This window comes from Enhydra lutris, unplaced genomic scaffold (assembly GCF_002288905.1).
Source record: "Enhydra lutris kenyoni isolate GAN:26980312 unplaced genomic scaffold, ASM228890v2 scaffoldscaffold73, whole genome shotgun sequence".
Taxonomy (NCBI): Eukaryota; Metazoa; Chordata; class Mammalia; order Carnivora; family Mustelidae; genus Enhydra; species Enhydra lutris.
In genome coordinates, this window is record NW_019154157.1 from 1,465,799 (window position 1) to 1,479,421 (window position 13,623).

General features: G+C 44.3%; 1 protein-coding gene across 1 annotated transcript; it reads right to left on the bottom strand.

Moving 5' to 3' along the window:
• Positions 1 to 1,190: 1,190 nt before the first annotated feature.
• On the bottom strand, positions 1,191 to 13,386 carry LOC111160059 (tyrosine 3-monooxygenase/tryptophan 5-monooxygenase activation protein eta). The gene is made up of 2 exons (XM_022522868.1): positions 13,090 to 13,386; positions 1,191 to 2,674 (listed from the first exon to the last, which is right to left on the bottom strand). Exons 1-2 carry the CDS (start codon positions 13,174 to 13,176, stop codon positions 2,021 to 2,023), a joined length of 741 nt encoding a protein of 246 aa, XP_022378576.1. The 5' UTR covers positions 13,177 to 13,386; the 3' UTR covers positions 1,191 to 2,020.
• Between the last annotated feature and the right edge of the window lie 237 nt (positions 13,387 to 13,623).

Here is a 13,623-nt window from a genome sequence, read left to right on the forward strand (position 1 = left end):
GGACAGAACCTTTCATTAGACACCTAGGAAATGAAGACACAAATTTTTTTCCTAAAGCTCTTCCTGTGAAGAGCATTTCAAAATCTAGTTAAGTTTTAATGTCTACATGTTTATCCCAACCAAGTTATCTTGTCTACATAGAGCTGGTAGCTTTAAAATACCTGACCTACTAACTTAAGTGAAACTTGATAACCACTTTAGCTAGCAATTAGGTCAACCTGAAAGGGGCTTCCTAAGGAGTATTTTAGGAGCACATGGGTCAGACCTCTACTTCAGAATGAGTAAACAGATTAAACTTCTGAGCTTAAAAGGTCTGTGCTCCACCACAACGTTGTTTAAGGACAGAGACCATTGTCATTCCCAGCAGTCTAGTGCCAAGCTTTAGTCAAGATTAAGTAAGGGATTTTAAGACCTTCGTGTAATTAAACCAATTCACTTAACAAGCACGTTTGGTTCCTGGGCACCAAGCTGCAGGTGATAAAAACTATGAGGGGCTCTAGTCCCTATCACCAGAGAATGACGTCTAGATGGGAACACTAAGCCTCAAGAGAAGCCTTGGAGTGAAGGCAGATGGGCGAAAGCTTAAGGTGTCGGGCCTTTCCCTTTTTTAAACGTAGATGGAGGCTTTTGTTTTAAAGAATACTCAAAGCTTTCTTAGTAATAATCACCAAAGATTATTTCAGGGATCTGTTTTATTGTATCTAATACAGAAAGGATATGAAGAAAACAAGGACGGGTATAAGCTCAGTTATCTACCTTGAGTGTTAAGTATCAACCAACATTCCAGCAGAGTAGGTCAAGCTACACCCTCCCAAGTGAAACAGAGGCTTGACCTTTTACTGGTCAGGCCCTATATACTGTGGAAGACTGGCGCACTTTCATCTGCTCAGCTCCTATACCAGCACCAATTATCAGGAAGAATGGATCAGAGAGGCTTTGTAGACTAGGGTCACAGAAAACAAATGAAAATTCACAAGTCTAATGTGTATACTGCAAAATGTGTAATGGAATCCAAGAGCAAGAAAACTTACTATGCCAAAAATGCTTGTGTTTGAGAGACTAAAACCAGGATTCAAAATGGTAATCTGTTAGAAAGCTCCTTTGGGGGGTGGGGGGGATGGTAATCTGTTAGAGAGCTCCTTTGCAGGGCCGGTGTGGGGGGGGGGGTGTGAAAACCACACACACAGACATAATATCCCCAAAGCAGCATTTATTTACCCACTGAATTCCAAAACATTTAATTTAGAAGTCTGGCATTTCATATCACCCATCTTGATTGATGTGGGCTGACACACGTGGTGCTGTCAGGATACACAAGGACAATAGCCAAAGAGTTACAAAAAATAAATCCATGATTCTTAAACAATCGCAACCAAAAAAAAAAAAAAAAAAAAAAAAAGTTACAGGTATCAAAACTTTAGATGCATTGCATTGAAAAAGAAGGTTTGTGCACATAATTTAAAGAGGCAAAACAAGGCGCTACTGAAACTTCACGTTAAACAGTTTATTATAAAGCTGATGGAAAGGAGGAGTGGTCTCTTTGTAATCAGCTTCCCTTAACAGTTTTCCATTAGCTGAAGAAAGAGGTGGGAGGGGTGAATTCATTTTTTGCATGCACAAGATGTATACTGCTTAACAAAACACTATCGGCTTGTTTTAAATGGATCATTTAAATATCAATCGTAGCCTGTGCTGGCTAATTCTTCTTTCTAAACTTCCCCATTGCTTTTGCTTGTATTTCACATAGATCAACAGGCATAGTAGAATGCCTCATTCAGAACGCCCCTGTCTGCACAATTCGAAAAGGGAGCCCCTATGGGCCTAAAGCAACCATCAATCCAGCAATGCCCATGAAGATTTATCTGAAACTGCTTCCCAAGGGGCAGGAGAGCAGATCTGAGTAGCTGTGCTGCCAATACAGATAGGTTTAGCACTAGATATTTAGTGATTGTGGCAAGGAAGAATCAAGTGATGATGGGGGGTGGTGGGTGAAGGGAAGGCCCAGGGCCCCGAAGACTCTTCAGTTGCCTTCTCCTGCTTCTTCATCCTGCTGGTCGCTGGTCCAGAGGGTGAGGTTGTCTCGCAGCAACTGCATGATAAGCGTGGAGTCCTTATAGGAATCCTCGTTTAGTGTGTCCAGCTCAGCTATGGCATCATCGAAGGCTTGTTTGGCTAAGAGGCAGGCCTGCTCGGGTGCATTCTGGATCTCATAGTAGAACACGGAGAAGTTGAGGGCCAGACCCAGCCGGATGGGGTGCGTTGGCTGCATGTGCTCTTTGCTGATTTCAAATGCTTCCTTGTAGGCAGCCTCAGAAGCTTCGACCACACTGTTTTTCTTCTCCCCGGAAGCTACCTCTGCCAAGTAGCGGTAGTAATCACCTTTCATTTTCAGGTAAAATACCTTGCTCTCATACTGGAAATCATTGCAGTTCTTGATGAGGAACTTGTCAAGCAGAGCCAGAACATCATTGCACACTGTTTCCAGCTCCTTCTCAATCTTCTCCCGGTAAGCTTTAACTTTCTCCAATTTCTTTTCATTTCCATCAGCCATGGTTTTCTGCTCAATGCTGCTGATGACCCTCCAGGAAGATCGCCTGGCACCAACCACATTCTTGTAGGCCACAGAGAGGAGATTTCGATCTTCATTGGAAAGAGGTTCATTGAGCTCTGTCACCTGCAAAATCCCCAAAAGATAAACACTGAGATCCAAATCCAAAACTCTTAGAAATCTGCCTTGAACCTAATCAACAACCCTTCTCAAGCCAGCATGGACAAGCTGGAGAAAAAACAGATATGGATCCTGTCTGAAGGAAGACTAGTCTAAAAAGAAATAAATACTTGAAACAAAATATTCAGTGATAAGGGATTTCAGAAATTCTTAATTCGGGCCTTTTAAGATGTTGCCTTCATCTTGGTAGAGGTACGGGGATAAATATAATCATCTAAAGATTGGTACATGGTAGTGGATGAAAAAGCCCTGAGATTCAGCTATTCTGCAAAAGGTACTGTCAACAAATGTTCAAAGACTAGAGACTGGAAGTACATTCCAAATTCTACTTCCAACTTTATATTCTAGAAAGAACCAATCACACCTCCCTCAGATATATATTAATAGATAAGAGATTCACAGATGAGATCAAACACAGGTCAAGTGGCCAGTTTTGCCCTGAGTTGGTTACACAAGAAAATCCCAGCATACACTGAGACCTCCCCCAATCCAAATGGATACATTAGTGACAGGAACGTGCCACCAGCCTCTCCTAAAAGCAGAGGCTGGGGGCACGTTGTAACTCTCCAGTTCTCAATGTTTACCTCTTACTCAGCAGTAAGCTGTACTTTGACCTGACTGACTGGGCATCAAAGATGGAAGCACCAATTACTTTAAGGAGCAATGTTAAATTTCCTAAGCTGTAACTTTAGGTAGTTCATGATGCCAACTACAAGTGAGCCAGCTATGTAGTTAGTAAAAAGGGTGCTGGACTTTGCTGTGTTGTTTAACTGTGTCACCCAAAGTTATAATGAAGTCCTAACCTCAGGACCTGTGAATGTGACCTTATTGGGAAACAGGACCTCTACAGATATAATCAAGTCAAGATGAAGTCACCCTGTATTAGGGTGGATGCTAAATCCAGGGAATGGTGCCCTTATAAGGAGTGGGAGTTTTGGAGACACACAAACACAGGGAGAATGCCATGTGATGATGGAGGCTGAGACTGGAGTGATGGGTCTACCAGCCAAGAACACCAAGGATTACCAAGAGCCACCAGAAGCTAAGGCAGAGGCAAAGAAGGATTTTTCCCTAGAGCCTTCAGAAGGAGCACAGTCCTGCTGACATCTTGATCTTGGACCTCTAACCCTCCCAAATGCAATAATATAATTTGCTGTTTTAAGCTACCCAACTTGTGGTACTTTGTTTGGCAGCCCAAGGAGACTAACACAGACTTGGAATCAGAAAAACCTGGGTCTGGGTCCCAGCAAAGCCACTAATTTTCTAAATTGGCCTCTATCTTTATAAAGTAGGGGGATTCCTTAATTATATGACTGACTGGTAAAAGTCTTTAATTTTCAGGAAAAGAAAAAGAAAAATATTTAGGAAACCATAAAACACTCAACAGAGAAAAATATTACTTAAACTGTAAGAACAGAAACTCCTACAACTGAGGGGAAAGGGGTAAAAGCCAGGTTCAACGGAGAAAGTTATTAACAGCATATTAAAACAGACATGCTTTAACATGGATTGAAAAGACTGAGGCAGTAGAGTATCAGAAACTCTAAAAAAGATCAAAAAAATTAACTCAAGAACATAAGCAACAAATACAATCATTATGTGTAAAATTAGAAAACTTGTGCTAAGTTCTTCATTGTCTACTAGCAATCTCCTCCCCAATAAAAATACCAACAATTCCCCCATTTCTCTGTCCCCAGCACCCCAACTCCTTTGCTACAAATCCCTAGCCTAGAATTGTCTCTCCACCTCTGCCTACTCAATCAACCCAATCCCACTTTCTTCATCAGTGTGATCTTTGGCTACTAGCTGCTTCTGCCCATCCCGTAAGAGGGCTGCCTGCAAACCAGGTTCCTCATTCCTCCTCACACAGAGATTGAGTAGTCTCCACACTTTTTACCATGATTTGCCCCAGTCCCAGGCAATCTCTCTACTAACCCCAAATTCATGCTCCCTTCAAATCCAGGTGAAGACTTGTAACTCCACTTGTTTCCTCCTCCAGTGAGTTCCTTCAAACACATACTCATATTTGTTTATTGGAAATATAAAGAGACTTTATAGATATTTGTGAATTTGATCTTTTAAGGAAGCAACCCTTATAAATCAAAATTCCATCTTGAATGCTCTGGCAAATCTCAGATTGTTGAATCCTCTCAAATGACTCACTTTTCCAGGACAATATTCAGTAAAACATGAGGCAAGCACAGAATCACAGAGCTCCTTAGATCCTGCAGTAAATCACTTGACATTAAAATATAAAGGCTATCCATAAGGAGTCAATAAGATTTCACCCTGCGGCTAATAAAGCTGCTTGCTAGACTCACAAAGACACACCAAAGTAACTCCCCAGAGTGTATCTTTAAAATTGCATGCATATGTGAATACAGAACACCCTTATCACCCAGGGTGTTTGTACAATAGACATTATCATAACTAAAAAACAAACAAACAACACAAAAAAACCCCGTAAGAAATAAGGGAGTCTAGCCTGAGCTAGCTATGTGACCTTGTCTGGGGATCAAAAGCAAAACAAGGGGCACTGGTCTAAATTATTTCCAAGGACCTCTTCAGCTCTAATATTCTAGGATTCTGTTTTTCCTGAGCAATAACAAAAGGTGTGGAAAGGCAGGAGGTTGATATTGGTGTAAATGAAATTTGGTTGTATCTGTAGGTTTCAGGAATTCATGCAGCCCTTCTCCATCAGGAATAAACTGCCCAAAAAGTCTGCTGGGCAATATTTATAATGACACCTTCCCAAGAAAAATCATTTACTAGGAGTATTAGTGTTTATGTAACTATCTGGTTTCCTGCCAGTCTGAATGAATCACTATCAGCATCAGCTGAGTGTGACTAACAGCTAAGCAAGCATTGTTCTTAGAACCCCAGCCAGGGCCTAACTAGGAAATAACTGGATACATTTAAATATAGTATTTTTAAGACTCCTGGGTTACAACTCAGTTAAGAAAGGGAAACTTAACGGAAGGAAGATCGTTTTATTACTTGATTGGATAACCAAAGGAAACGGAGCTTTCCCCAGATTGGAAAAGTATAGACCGAAGTAAAATCAGACAGGCTACTAAAACAAATAAAATTTATAGCCAGGCTTGATTTGTTAGCACCAGTTCCCAGTATTTCAAATTCCAAACTACTGGAGGCAGGAAAGTCTGGTCACACATCAAGAAAAGTACACATTGGGAGGCAATGTAGTACAAGAAAAAGGAAAACCTAACTACTAGTCCCAACCCGGCGCATACTAAGCAGCAGGATGGTCCTCCGCATGCATAGTCTAGGGAGACGATTTACTGTAGCATTACCATTAGAAGTTTCCAAATGGTTTCTAACTGGGAACATGAAGCAAAGACTAGACACAGAATTTCCGGGATACAGAGACCTGCCCAGTGGTTCTCAACCTGGTCTCCATTCCAGCCAGTTTCAACAACAGCCTCATTTCTTTTTTTTTTTTTTTTTTCAAAGATTTTATTTATTTATTTGACAGACAGAGATCACAAGTAGGCAGAGAGGCAGACAGATAGAGAGAGAGGTGGAAGCAGGCTCCCTGCAGAGCACAGAGCCCGATGTGGGGCTCGATCCCAGGACACTAGGACCATGACCTGAGCCGAAGACAGAGGCTTTAACCCACTGAGCCACCCAGGTGCCCCAACAGCCTCATTTCTGCCACACATCGGCTACCCTTGGGGCAGCCATTCTAGACACGACATCTTCATGGGGCAGCACCACTGACGGACTCCTCACCTCTGTTCACAGCCTCTTTGCCTTCCCCCCCCACCTAATCCAATTTGCACTCTTTCTGAAAACCTGGAGTTGGTGGACCATTCCCATTTATAAAGGCCCCTCTCTCCACCTCCCTTAAGGATTGGGCTCCAGGCCAGACATTCAACTCGTGTCCTGACTGAGGTCCTTATCATACCACCGCCTTTGGCCGCACCAACTCCCACCACGGGGGTGGGGGCAGTGGGAATCACTTCACCCCATTTCCTCTGCTCTAGGACTACATAACAGTACTAAAGTTACAAGCAACCTGAGAGGCCACTAACTCATTTATCTTCCTATGACACCATTCGTTTACCCAAAAATCCCTAAGGGCCTCCCCCCACTAACTGGCCAGGCAATAAACTATGTGTTTGTGGGTAAAAATAGACCAATGCCAAAAATAGCCCAGGGACTATTTGGGAAAACTTAAAGTTCTTAATCTGGGAAACATCCAACCTCAAAAGTAACACTGAGCAAACAAAAAATGCCCCCCCGGGATGGACTGCCAAGCCACATTGCCAAAGTGAAGGTAAACGTTACTTCTCCTAAAGGACACTTCCATCCTTCAGGGCTACACACACCCACTACCATCCCATCTTTTATAGTTACCCACACCCACTAGCTACTAACAAGCTTGCATTTGATATAAGAGTTGGCAACAGGAGAAAACAATTCTCATGAACAATGAGGTAAACATGACCACATCATAGAATCTTTAAGATTCGTTGGCAGAGTCCTGTATGTATTAAAGGGGGGCGGGGGGGAATGGTGAGTCAGGGAATGAAAGCTTTTTTGGTGATATCTCCCCAATTTACTACCCTCCAAGTGAAGATTTTGCCTAGTCCCAAGATGGCAAACTACCCATCTGTCACCACTTGCCCAGGCCTGGATAGATCACTCCCTGTCCTCAGAAGAACAAGGTTGCAGTTCTAGAAAGCCAAAGGGAAGCTAAACTTCAAGCTTAGCTTGGTAAGTTCAGGTAGTTAATATCCACTCAAAGCCTAACATTAGTTAGGCTTTGTATCATGGAGAGACCGCCTTTTCTTACTCTTAACATAACTGAGCACTTCCGTAGGACTGGCAAGGATTAAATCCAATCCATCTGAATGGCATTACTACATGCTACTGTCCCTGGAGGTACCAGCACTGAAAGCTTCAGAAGCTATGCCAGGTTCCAATCGCAGGCAATGGCCACCACCCACAATGGGGAAAGCCACTGCAAGGAGTGGGAAGAGCACCCAAATGATGGGGCAGTGGACAGGCAGCCTCAACCTGGACACTAGGAGGAATTTTACCAATAACCCAGACAATGAAATGTTAAGGCCTATCAGCTTATAAAATCTATTTTTTAAAAAAAGTGGAGAAACAACTGGTGCCAAGGACATGAAACAATTCCCTAAAATAGGAGTATAATTTAACATAGTTCTGCACTTCCTAATTCATAGCAGGAATTCAAATTCAATTAAAACTTTGCTTCTTAAGCTAAAAAAAAAAAACTCCTGGTCTTCAGAACAAGCAAAATCCAAATGTGTGAGTCTGCCTTTTACACTCCCCTGCTATAGCTAAGAACCATACGTGGTAGATTCTGTTTTTAATCAAACTTGGCAAAAATGACTTACATCTGATACATGAAATTACTTCTTCACTAAGCCCACGTGTAAAGGGCCTGCAATTAGTCACCAATAATGACTAATATACCAGAATGTAGACTAGAAATATTATCCCTTTCATGATCCCAGGGTCCTGGGATCGAGCCCCACAGGGAGCCTACTTCTCCCTCTCCCCACCCCTTCTCCCACTCATGCTCTCTCACGCACTCTCTCTCACTAATAAATAAATAAAATCTTAATATATATATAAAATTTATAATTTTATATAATTATATATAATTTATGTGTGTGTGTGTGTGTGTGTGTGTGCGTGTGTGTGTATAAAATTCCTTAGCCTCATGGGCCTTTATTATACAGTGGCTAAAGTAAGAGTTCTAAATTTAAGAGTTCAAATTTTGGCTTTACAACTTTATCTCAAAAAAATCAACCTCATAGGGGAACCTGGGTGGCTCAGTGGTTGGGTGTCTGCCTTTGGCTCAGGTCATGATCCCAGGGCCCTGGGCTTGAGCCCTGCATTGGGCTCCCTGCTTAACGGGAAGCCTGCTTCTCCCTCTCCCACTCCCCTGGCTCGTGTTCCCTCTGTCTGTCAAATAAATAAATAAAATCTTAAAAAAAAAATTTAACCTCTTTAAACCTCATTTGTAAAATGAAGTTAACTATCCATAGTCAGTTCATCCAAAGTTGTTGTGAAAATTAAATGAGAATGTACACATGGAAGTAACAGCTACCATTTACTGAATACCTAATAAGTAAAATGTAAGTTCCACAAATTTGATGAACTGTAACATAGAAAACGTATTTGCGGTATCTCCTTCCAAACCATTTCTGGAAGTGTGACACTGCATTCTACCACTAATATGAAATTTCAAAGCTCTGTGAACTATTCACCACCTGAAATCCTTTTAATTCAAGCTACTCCAAGAAACCAGAACCTTCTCTCCTTCCTCAGCCAATGTATGGCAAAGCAATACTTACATTACAAATTACCACTCAGTGGGAAATCGTGCTCTCTAGTTTATACATATTTCAAACTACAGCACTGATGTGGCTTTAAGATTTCACACTAACCACAATTTTGGTACACCTCAAAATCAGACTTAGTTTTAATATCTGCAACACGGGTTATGTCTTACCCTGAGCGACTCAGTGGAGCTCTCCTTTTATATACCACCTGCTCATTTCCCCACTTCCCATAATCTCACAGCTGTTGGAATAAGAGCCTTTTGCCACTGGTTGGGCCAAGTGCCTCTTCCTCTCAAACTGTTTCTTTAAGTTGAAGCTTTATTTCTTGCACTCAACATTTGTACAGCTATTCTTCAAGTCCTTCAGATATATTTCTCTGTCCTTTGTTAATTTTGTAATCAACTGTTATCAACAGTGTTAAAACACACCATGCTATCCCAAATAATTTTTGATGTTTAATAAATTCACATTTACAATCTGTTTTAATATAAAATAGATGACTTAAGACAATTAAGAGACATGAATGAATGATGTCCACCCATGAGTATTCACCAGAAATCTGGTTATTCGCCTTCTTTCCTTAAATCACTAAGTCTAATGCACAATTTTTATCCCCCTTTATAGGTTTATTTCGGTTTATTTCACTTTCTCATAAGATGGTATGATACCCATTTTTCAGAGGTTACAATTTGGTCATTCCAAGACCAGCCGAGAAAGGAAGTGGGTTCTTAGAATCTTTCACAATGCCTCTCTTCCCACTGTTTCAACTTTTCAAGTTGCTAGGTTTGAGATGAGATCGTGAAGACACTCCTTTAGTTCACTTCAAAAGCATTTCTTGCCTCTTCAAATTATGGAGTGAGGCAGGGAACTGTAGTTCTCAAATGAGTTGAGGCAACACTATTGTTTCCAAAATGCATGGTTTTTCTTAAAGCTTACCAACACCATCCTCCAGGTGACGCTGGTAGCATAAGGAACATCAATGATTACAGGCAGGCATTATTAGGTGACCATTTGAATTATAAAGAAAATAGAAAACAAGTTAGAAGAATAAAGACCGAAAAATGACTTGATAGCAACACCTGCACTTCTAGTTTTACACTTCAAAGGATTCGAAGCCCAGAGATGTTAGGTCCAAGGTTACAGCGTGGTGACATCGGAACATCTCCTCACTCAGGTGTGCTAAGTCTACCCTAGAGCAGTCTACTTACCTGCCCTTCCACCTCCCCGAAGAAAACCCACATAAACCCAGACTACCAGATAACCCAGGTTACCAGAATCCCCTCTTTCCAAAAGCTCTACATTAAGCCTACAATATTAACAAAATGGGGACTGAGTCTTCCCAGTAACATTAAGAATTTAATGTACAGAGGTGCCCGGGTGGCTCAGTGGATTAAGCTGCTGCCTTCGGCTCAGGTCATGATCTCAGGGTCCTGGGATCTAGCCCTGCACGGGGCTCTCTGCTCAGCAGGGGGCCTGCTCCACCCCCACCCCCGCCCTTCCTGACTCTCTGCCACTTGTGATCTCTCTCTCTGTCAAATAAATAAATAAAATCTTTAAAAAAAAAAAAGAATTTAATGTACAAATATCAACTCAGTAAGTAAAACATAAACTGTCTCCCACTGAACCCTGCCATGTCCTTTCCAATGAATATATTCCATTAATTTAGATGACAAAAAACGACTTTTTAAAAGGAGTTACAATGAAGGAATCTTTTTTTTTTAAGATTTTATTTATTTATTTGACAGACAGAGATCACAAGTAGGCAGAGAAGCAGGCAGAGAGAGAAAGGAGGAAGCAGGCTCCCCGCTGAGCAGAGAGCCCATGTGGGGCTCGATCCCAGCACCCTGGGATCATGACCTGAGCCGAAGGCAGAGGCCTTAACCCACTGAGCCACCCAGGCGCCCCTGAAGGAATCCTTTTATCACAATTCTCAGATGACATAACTGGAGCTTGGATTGATTTTTCAATGCTGGATGGCTTATCCAACCCATCAATCATTTCAGAGAGATATTACAGATTCTCAACACACAGGAGGGTTCATTAGTTGCAAAATGCTACCTTTTGGCCTCAGGGGAAAAAAAAATGTGTGAACACAAGTTTCTAGCTACAGGATAGCATTATTCAAGCCTGCTTATGAACACCAGAATGCCAATTTTGTTCTCTCCCCAACCTGAATTTCATTCTGGTTACATCTCTCAATCCCTTCCTTACTTCCCATTTCAAGTTGCCTCAGGTTTCCTAGAGCTCCAGAATGTCTTTTCTAGTCATTTTCTCTTAACCTCAACTCATCTTTCTTCAAGCCCCACTCACAGGGTGAACGAGGGCCTCAGGAAAATGTCTGGAGAGGCCTCAGCCTGCACAATCTCAGTACCACTCTGTTAGTGTGACTTGCTGTGTGAACAGAAGTGGCTCTTATCCCAAAGAAAATTAAGCTCAGAAACCCTTCAGAGGAAATGTATTCACAGTAGATTCTGTAAAATTTGCAAAATTAATACATTTAACATTTGTGTCCTTAAAGAGGGCCCCCTGAATTACAAAGCTTTAGATCCCAGACCTAGATTGTCCCTGGTTTAGACTATCTAACCCATGAAAGCATGCCAGGGCTCAAATCGGGATCACCAATTTATCAACAAATGAGTGGTAGTGCTGGTTTCCAAACACACCTAGTGCAATATTTAACAAGGACACCACTGGAAAGATATCTCTTTTTTTTTTTTTTTTTTGGAAAGATATCTCTTGAAGTGTCTTTCTTAGCTGGAAAATCCTCAATACTGACCTCAGCAACGTATTTCATTTGCTATTAATATCAAAAGCCTTAAATCAGCTTTTCATATGATTCTGAAATTTTAGGAAGACTCTCAATTTGTGGATTTATAAGAAATCTCACAAGGCCATCAAAAGGACAAACGAGCCTTAATTCGGGACAGTAAATGTTAGGCTTCAGCCCCCTAAAAATTGCCATGAGGGATGGTTAGGATGCAGATTTCTGAGTCCCGACCCCAGAGATGCAGAATCTTTAGGTCTAAGGTGGGGCCCAGGCGGATCCTCCCAGGTCTCCGGAGGATGTACGCTGGTGAAACATAGCAGGTTGGTGGCCGCCAGCTGTAGCTCTACCACTGTGTGACCTTGACGCAGAGAAGTAATGTTCATTTAGAGAAAAGGTAAAATAAAGGTAAGAGGAGCAGTAAGAGGATAACAGAGACTCTTAGTCTCATATATGCAGGTGGTGTCTAATCCACGGTATGTGCTAGGGTGTGGCTAGGCACGAGTCCTTCACCGGAAATCAAGCTGCAAAATCAATCTATGAAGATCTCGGGAACGCAAACGCACACAGCCCTGTCTTGCCAAGAAGTCACGTCTCATTTTAATGTCCAAGCATTTGCTCCCTCCATCGGACCTGGGAGTGGGGCCCCACACCCGCCGCCCTCCGCCCTCCAGCTCGCGTCCACGTCTAGACTGCAGGATGGGGGGTCTTTGCACACAAAGCCAGACCCGGGCGTGGGAAGATGGAACAGAGAACGATTCCGGAGAGTAGAGCATAACAGATCGGAATCAAAACAGACTTCAGGTCGTGTGGCAAAGAGAACCAGGAGACAGGGTGCCACTCACTAGAGGATTCTTTATTACAATTTGGGGTATGGAGGAAGGAGAGAGGGACGTGAGCCCCCACGCTGGGCAGAACGGTCTAGAACGAGGAATGTAGTTCTCTCACGTTTCCTCAGGCACCCCTCCCCCCCAACCCACGGCTCGGAGCTGGGATGCCGCGACCCCCGCCCACCTGAAAGGGGCCACTGTCGCCCACCCATCCTCGTGGGGCTGCATTCCTCCCCCGAGACCCCACCCGGGCCCGGTCGCAGGAAATGGCGGGGCGGGCCCGGGAAGCGCGGGCTGCTGGCGGGCGGCCGCGCCCAGAGAGGTCGCGGGGTCGCTCCGGGCCGGGAGGGAGATGCCGCCCGGCCGCCCATCCCTTCCCAACGCCGGGATCCCCAGCCGGCCAACCGGGTCTCCCGGCGCGCTCACCGCCTTCATGGCGGAGGCCATGTCGTCGTAGCGCTCCGCCTGCTCGGCCAGCCGCGCCCGCTGCAGCAGCTGCTCTCGGTCCCCCATGTCGCTCGTGGCTCGGCCTCGCCTCGCGCCCGCACCGCTCGCCTGCCTGCTCTCTCGCCCCGCGTCCGCTCCCTGGTCGCCGCGGAGGCCGCCGCCGCGCACGCGCACTGGCTCGCCGGCCGGCCCAAGGCTGCAGACTGCAGGCTCTGCCGCGGCTCCCGCCCTCTCGCTGGCTCGCCCGCACGCTGTGGCTCGCGCCGCCGACGCCGCGGAGGGAGGAGAGGCGTCCGCGCAGGGGGATGGGAGGATGGAGGACGCCTGCGCAGTGGGAGCAGCCGGGCCTGGCGGCGGGGAGCGACCGGAGTGGGAGGGGGGAAGGGCGGGCCGGCCCTAACGGTCTATTTCAAGGTGACGTCACCTACTATAAATAGCTGCCGCCGCCGCCGCTGCTGCCCCGCCCGAGAACTGCGCAGGCGCCCTGTCAGTGCTGCATACCGCCGCATAGGT

What these genes read in the sequence shown, in the direction of transcription:
- LOC111160059 (XM_022522868.1), bottom strand. Translation starts at nt 13,176, where the DNA reads ATGGGGGACCGAGAGCAGCTGCTGCAGCGGGCGCGGCTGGCCGAGCAG. An exon ending in TGGCCTCCGCCATGAAGGCG is followed by an intron (nt 2,675 to 13,089) that starts GTGAGCGCGCCG and finishes GGGATTTTGCAG; the next exon opens with GTGACAGAGCTCAATGAACC.